Below are 8258 nucleotides of genomic sequence, written 5' to 3'. Positions count from 1 at the left end.
AGAGAGGGTAGGGAGGGGGAAATAGAGGATGGACAATTTCTAGAAAGGATGTACAGCAATAGTGGTATGTTACAGACATGTAAGAAAATAAATAGAAAGTGAGAGGTATACATAAAAACATATTAAACGTATTTTGTGACACACGAAATAACGAGTCTGCCAAGAGCTGCTCGTGAAGTGATGGGTACTTTTATTTAGAAAGAAAACTGACACATGATAGAGATAAAGACCATGGATTAGACAATCAGTCCAAATCATAAACAAGAGTTCTTTGAAAATAATATCGCTAGTGACATTCGTTTGTCTCGCAATGTATGGTCAACAAGGAATCTAAAAGATCGCGACGTTTCGTGCGCCATGTTGACCATACATTGCGAGACAAATGAATGTCACAAGCGATATTAATTTCGATACTACATCCGCAATGAGTAATATATTTAGCAAGAATTCTTTGTTTTGATGAAATAATCACATCTGAACCAATCGCATGAAGAAAAAAAACTGTTACATGTATATGTGATAATCTTTCATTAGAAAGCTAGCGTACGAAAGAAGAACATTCCCGAACATGAACAAATGAAAGCAAGCAATGAATTATATTTCCTTGTGTTATAACAATTGGGCTAATTCAAGCAACGTTAATATATTTTTATTAGAAAGGAAAGTCTTTCGTTTAGGCACTAATTCTTTATACCACCATCACTCCGATTCTTTGTTTGCCAAATTATACTGTACCAGCTGATGATATAAGATATTCTACAAATACCGTTTTTATATTTTGCTTACAAAGTTGTACTGTCTTTCTACATGTACTTCCATTTGATGTTATAGGTAGTGTATCCCTTTTGCAGCCACCATCGAATGTTGTAGGACTTTGCAGGAGTTATGAATATGTTACGAATGTCCGATCTGTAAAACTTAAACGTTATCGATGTCCTAGTACTCGCATTAAGCAAGGAAACCCGGTTACTTCGAAACCTTACTGTCAGACACTATTGAGTGATTACCTGACTAACTTCTTTTTTTCTTTGATAATAACATACAAAAATGAGCTGTATTTTCTACGCAAAATTTTCGAAACCCGGTGCGAAAATTCCTAACGGTCGATATAATTCCATATTAAAGGCAATTACCAGTTCCAATCTTTTCACGGGAGTTTTTACTTGGTATTATCTCTTTTTTACCATAGGATTCGCACAAGTTTATACTTTCAGCCTGCAAAAGGGACCCACCACCTTTAAATCTGAGAATATCTATCATTACCTTCCTAAAAGACAAACTAAAATATAACTGTACCTTCAACCAGTGATGTAAATAAAGTACTTCCTTTTTACATCTTGAATAAACATGTATGAGAAATATTATCATATTAAATCAAACAATAATATATACATATTATAATATAATGAAAGGAAATGCTGAGTTGTAATTATCAATACTAATTATAATGATAATGAATGTAATGATATACGATAATAATAATAACAATAATAATAGTCAAATTTATATAACGTTTATTACAGCACGTACATGCTGTCCTGTACGTATTTTATCTTTATTATGCATTTGTAAATTTAATTTTAAACATTTGTTATATTATCAGATCAAACAATTGATATCAAATACTAATATACACGAATCCCATCATAAGAAAAGGCTAAGCTATAACTATCAAACGGGTTTAATATATTTCATGTAGCAGTATGTACATTAAGTTTAAAGCTGTATAATTTAGTTTTTATTTTAGAGACAACATTTTACTCTACAACAAATAATAGGATGGCTGTTTCAGGCAGCTGTCTCTTTAATCATGGAATCGACACACATAGACAGCTGTTCACTGAGCTTTTCCTCAATATATATTTAGAATCAGGATTTGAATAGAGTAGTACGCTGTCATCTGCGTACACTAATAGTTTTAAGTCTTTTATACAAATACATATATCATTTATATAACTTGAAAATAGAATTGGGCCTGAAATGCTTCACTGAGGAACACCGCATGTTATAAGCATTAGTTTGGAACGAATATCAAGGCATGGGCACACATAATAATAGTTTTGGCTGAACATGTGACACACCATAACAAAACCTTTAATTAAAAAGGTGGCTGTTTCAGGCAGATGTCTCTAATCATGGAATGGATCTCTATCTATTAATCCGCCTATATTAACCAAACAACTAAGCTAATAGCTACTAATTACTAAGTAGTCAGGTAAAACAAACAAACAAGCAAACAAACCAAGTATATAGATAATACATTTTAGTCTACGTGATTTTACTCCATCTTGTAATATTACATATCTATATGCAATGCAATTTAAACATTGAATGATAACACTAAAATATCTTGTACACAATGACATTACGTATTCAACTACACTTTTCAATATACACTATACTTATAAAATATTGAAGAACATGTGAACTCATGTTAGGGAAAGCGTTATGAGACTTCTTTCCCAAATGTAAGCAATTGTACTCGATTAGAGATACGCTCTAAAAGACCAAATACCTTACACTTCAAAATGATATATTACAATACAGCGATATATATGTTATGCATACAAATATGAGAGTAACGCCATTTCCTGTTTAAACAGTTTAGAATGAATTCACACTATACAACAAGGGATCTATTTTCCTTATATTTCTGATAGCTTTTAACAGTATATCGGACCAAATCAACCAAGAATGAAAATAAAACGTAATCATATCTCCGAGCGAGTTTACTCCAACATATAAATTATGTATATATATACATTGAAATTTATGAATACATTGGTAACACATGAGCATTTCACTACCTTAATATGCACTATCTTTTTTAGAGACAGCGTTTTACTTTACAACAAATAATAGTTTGAGCTGAATATGTGACACACCATACAGTGGTGAAGTGTGACGTCATGAACAAATATATTTTTAGAATTTCTCAATATTTCTTCATTTTCCGAAAGAGCATCAAAAATAATGTCCAAATATCTAAAACCTATTGAAAATGTTAAGTATTGGCTGAGATATGACCATCTGAATAAATGGATTTCCTATAGGAACTCATTGTTATATTGCTCTGGTTCATAATGTTATGAACCAGAGCAATATTACACTGAACAGTATATCGGACCAAATCAACCAAGAATGAAAACAAAACATAATCTTTCTTCAAAACGATTTTACTCCAACTTATAAAACTTCAGTATTTGTATCTACATTGAAATTCATATGTACAATGATAACATATGAGCATTTCACTACCTTATGTGTTTTGATTTATTTTACAAACACCGTTTTAGACTAGATACATCAGGATAGTTGTAAAGTTCGAACTGAACATTTTGATGTACTATAACAAAATCTTTTTGGGGGAACGGATGGTTATGTCTCTTTTAAACACTCTTTGATTTTGTTTCCATCGCCAGAGTAGTTGGTAATAATCATAATCAACTCAGAGGCGATTGCAATGCCCTATTGTATATCCAATATCAATCATGTTCGGATTTCGTTGTACATCGTGGTGATGTTCACTCTTCTAAAAAAAATGATGGACAAAGATAATGAAATTGCCTTCCGTTGATTTTCGAAAGTCTTTGCGTCAGAATTGACCAATAACCAATACTAAAATGGAGTTAACACCAGATATTCATAACCATGAAACCAAATAGGTATTTACATATTTACACTTACGTATATGAATTTGAGTTTGTGGCAGATGATTGAATATACAAAACGAAGCAAAACACGCTATATATTCACCAAAGATTAAAATATCAAACATTGATTTCATGTTCACAACTGAAGTTTCAAGGAAGCACATCGTCTCCTATTTAAAAGACTATCTGCTCTCAACATCGGGAATGCAAAGCTCCGAAATGCAAATAAATGTATATAATGTTAAAACTTCTATTACGTACCTGTTGTTACATTTTCGCGAAATTTCAAGAATGTTTCAAGATACAATTTCAAATAGCTTAACTTTAACAAATTGTTACATGACATAAAATACATTGAACAAATGAAATTGAAATGAAAACTAAAAACCAGTTGCAAAGATATGTACAAGAAAAATTAACTACATCCAAAAATAAACCATCATGCATGCTATATAACTTTCAAGAAATCATGTTAAAACTACCATGTACAATATTCTTGATGTGTAGATACGTATTTCTAATTATATTACATTTTAGGACAATAACATAGTTAACATCGCTGACCCAGACTTGTGGTCTATTCACAAATACTTTCATCAAACATGTGATTCTGTGTGTATATAATCATTAATATCATAATCATTACGCTGATTATAGGAGATCACACTGTCTAACGATTATTCCAAGAAATTTGACTCCTGGAATTTCTGCCAGTCTAACCACAATACTGCCTAAATCATACCACCCAAAACTCCTCATGAATATTCATATCAATTTGTGAGAAATCAGATTCCTGCCATAATCATTCCGTGCCCTGTAACATAACTAATTATTGTCTCCTAAAAAATGATTGAAGGCCTGTTGTTTACTTTTTTAAACAACATTCTTTTAAACAGTGATATTTTAAACACCGTTCTAACAGTGTACCATAGTAGTAATCAACAATCAAATGTAAAGATTGTTTATGATTGGTTTAGAGGCTGAATAGCTTTTTGAATACGAGAATATTGTCTCCATCGCAAGCAATCATTTTTCCTGATGACGTCATTATCACTCGAGACGAGAGGAGGTGAGCCCTCCTTTCAGGTCCCTCCACCATTCCTGTTGATAGAGGGAATGGTGCTACTCTTCTCTTCTTCATTTCACCCTCACTCATCACCTGATCAATCACGCACGTTTTGATATCCTCATCTGATGTCACGACGTAGAGGTCGTCTGTCTTAGGATCAATGCATACATTTCTGATCACATTACTGTGGGGGATTTCCCTTTGAGCACCCTCTCTGTCAATGATGAGCACTCTGCGATCTTCTGGCCAGGGTCGAGCGATGATGTGACCTGATGACAGCATATCACAAATACATATTTTCTTTTTACACGTGATGGTGTCCATAATCTTCCCATCAGCTGGGTTAATGACGTATATCTTAGACTGACCCTCCTCAGCAGTGATGATCATCCCATCCTGGTCAGCTGTAACATCCACCCGTGTGAAATCATTCGTCGTGTTTCTTGGTATTGTGACGTCATTGATGAGCTTCCATCGTCTGTCATACACACTGATGCGTCCATTCAAACTGTCTCCTGTACTACCTCTGTACGCTTTACCGCATACTACCTTGTCATCATTCAGCACTGCACAGGACACAACCCATGATGTATTACTAAATTTTACCACTCTCTGAGTATGTTTAGTGTTCAAATTCAACATGTATGTATGCAAACTACCTTCTAGTCTATCTGTAATGATAATATTGCATTCATCCATGCAACCTACAATGATCGGGTATGTGATGTCATTTGTCACATTGATTGTATCAATGAGCTTCCACTCGCCACCAAACCCATCAATCCTCCCATCATACATCATCTCCCTCCCAGCATCCTTCACAAACCTCACACCTGATACAATATGATTGATTTCTTTCACCTCACCCTCATTCAGTGGCTTTTTTAGGGTATCACTCACTGATGTATTCACACGATGCCCGTCTTTGACAATATTTTGATCGTCTTCGAGTATGTTGTCAAGTGTCTGGTTTGCAGTCTTTGTGCTTTTCGTGTCATCTTGCCATGATTTCTCCAACTCGCCAACCTTTCTCTCGATCTCTTGAGCGATGTTCTGAATGTCAGCATGAAGTTCGCATTGTTTATTTTGTATTGGTTCTTGTCTTTTATCTGCATTTGTGTTGTTTTCATCATGTCGCTTCTTTCTCTCCTCATCGTTCTCTCGAATCTTATCCTGCATCTTTTGAATCTCTTCTTGGAGTTTTTGGTTTTTCCCATCAATCTCCTGGTCGATTTTAGCAGTATCCTCCTGTTCCCTGACTTTGTCGCTTGCAATCGCCTTTTCGATTACGGAATCAACCTTTTCTTTGATACTCTGCAGATGTTCGTCGGCGGATTGTCTACACTCACGAATGTGCTTTCCATGGACTCGACATAACTCTAACTTCTCCATCGCCTTTTTCTTCAGAATGTTGAGCTTAGCTTTAATTTCCATGATTGCGTCCTCTAAATCCTGTCGCACGCAAGGCTTTTCATGGTGATCTATCACAGCGCATGAAACACATAAACCCACGCAATGTGTTTTACAGTACATATCGATATGTTTATCGTGTTTTTCACAGTACAGATAAGGCATACCCTTTCTTGCTATTCCTAAGCACTCCTTTTTAGAGGCGCAGTCATGGCAGAGCTTCTTCTTCTCCTTCACATAGAAAGTAAGATCTGCATTCGCCTCACAGTCGTCTCCTTCACAGACGCCCTCTACAGAGCTCAATTCAGAAGCCATGCTGATCAGAGTATTGACCTGCATAATACAAGAAGATGGACAGTCATGCACACAGAGAAGGGAAGACAGGCAGACAGGAGAGGAGAATAAGCAGACACAAAAAGAAAAAAAGGAATGTGAGAAGAGAGAAGAGAGGGGGAATTTATAAGAGAAAGACGAAGTATGTGAGAGACAGAAGAGAGAGAGAGAAAGAGAGAGAGAGAGAGGAAGAGAAAAAAGGAAGAAGAAAGGTGAAAATAGCGGTGGGAGACAGAATAAATTGAAAGGGAAGACACAAAATTAATGGTGTTTGATAAATAATCGCGCCTTATCTACGCTTATCGTCATCATCGCCGTCATAATCATCATCATTGAGAGAAAGAGACAGAGAAAAATAGAAAGAAAGAGAAAAGAGAGAGAAAGTACAGGTAGTAAAAGAGAGAGAGAGAGAGAGAGAGAGAGATTAGGAAAGAGAGAGGGTGGAGGATCTCTTCTATATATTATAGATATATCGACTGCTATGAGAGGCATCGCTGTTTCTATAGGGACAAGTTGACGTAACATCCTGATATGACCCCGAGGCGCGCCGCCCGTTCCTGAGAGCCAGTATAGAAACAGCTATGCTTCGAATATTAAAGCGGTCGATATATCTTTTATATACCAAATTCACAAACAAGTCTACGAGTAATTCTTCCTTTATCCTTTTCTTGAGTAAAGACTGGTTAAACATCACAGAAAATCACAGAGACACTGCCTGTAAATCTTCGCTGGATAGCTGCCTGAATGTTACAATCACTCGGGAATCGCAGACCAAAAGCACTGTTTGGTATCCACGCTCGCATATAAAGCGCTTTACAAAATATATCATTACCCCGGTCAAAGAAACTTTTTACACATTGACCATTGGGGATCTCAGTAAATTTTATTAATGCGGCCCGTCACCCGGGGCAACGAGCATCTTTTAAAAAACTATTGACCGGTAGGCGGGCATGCAGGCATCTTAACAAAAAACTGTTGACCGGTAGGAGGGCATGGATAAAATTACGACTCCAATTTCGACCAATCAGATGACTAGATTTATTCAATATACTAAAGAGAGGTCTATAATACTTTCTTTTGAACGCTTAATAAAAGAAAACAATATGATTATACATGCTTCATTCAGCTTTATGCACATCAGAAGGTTTGATAACTTTCTTAAAGTTCTTCTGTTTGGTTCACCACTTACTCTCAATACATACACCCCGTACTACATAGTCTTGACTAGCAATAACCATTCGTTTCTTCTCTGACATTTTTATCGTACTTCCGTGTTTAAAATTCCCCATTATTCATATTCCATCAAAGCAACACACAATATATTTCACCCAGTATTCACGTATCAGCTGCTTTTCTGACCTGTGTGATGTAAATTCCCAGAGAAAGCTGACCACGTGACACTTTTCCGATAATTAAAATGTTGTCCGAAGAAGAACAAATGCGTCAGATGCAATGAAAATGGCGTCTGGTCCAACTTAAAACTATTGCGCATTTCGGCATTCATGCATTGGTACACATAAATACAATTTCAATAGCAACTTACTTGCATGCATACAATGCAGAAGTATAGCAAGCAAGAAGGAACAAATTATGGCACTTGATAGGCACCGGTGCACTTCATGAATAACATGATATGAATGTGAATAACAACAAGCTTACATTGAGACCCTGGTACATAACACGTATTATGAGTGACAGGGTAAGAATATCAGATATAAGCTACTGAAGTCATTGCATTATGATTGGCAGTGAAGAAATTCCATTAGTTTGGCACTTGGCATTGATAACAAGTT

The 8258-nt window shown here is 35.6% G+C and overlaps 1 protein-coding gene across 1 annotated transcript; it reads right to left on the bottom strand.

Moving 5' to 3' along the window:
* Positions 1-4626: 4626 nt before the first annotated feature.
* On the bottom strand, positions 4627-7927 carry LOC115926221. The gene is made up of 2 exons (XM_030990890.1): positions 7825-7927; positions 4627-6465 (listed from the first exon to the last, which is right to left on the bottom strand). Exon 2 carries the CDS (start codon positions 6445-6447, stop codon positions 4627-4629), a length of 1821 nt encoding a protein of 606 aa, XP_030846750.1. The 5' UTR covers positions 6448-6465; positions 7825-7927.
* Between the last annotated feature and the right edge of the window lie 331 nt (positions 7928-8258).

The sequence above is a fragment of the Strongylocentrotus purpuratus genome, unplaced genomic scaffold (genome assembly GCF_000002235.5).
Source record: "Strongylocentrotus purpuratus isolate Spur 01 unplaced genomic scaffold, Spur_5.0 spur5_scaffold_19, whole genome shotgun sequence".
NCBI classification, from domain to species: Eukaryota; Metazoa; Echinodermata; class Echinoidea; order Camarodonta; family Strongylocentrotidae; genus Strongylocentrotus; species Strongylocentrotus purpuratus.
This window is presented reverse-complemented; position numbering and strand designations above follow the sequence as displayed.

Excerpts from the sequence above, each read along its gene's own strand:
- LOC115926221 (XM_030990890.1), bottom strand. The coding sequence starts at position 6,447 with ATGGCTTCTGAATTGAGCTCTGTAGAGGGCGTCTGTGAAGGAGACGAC.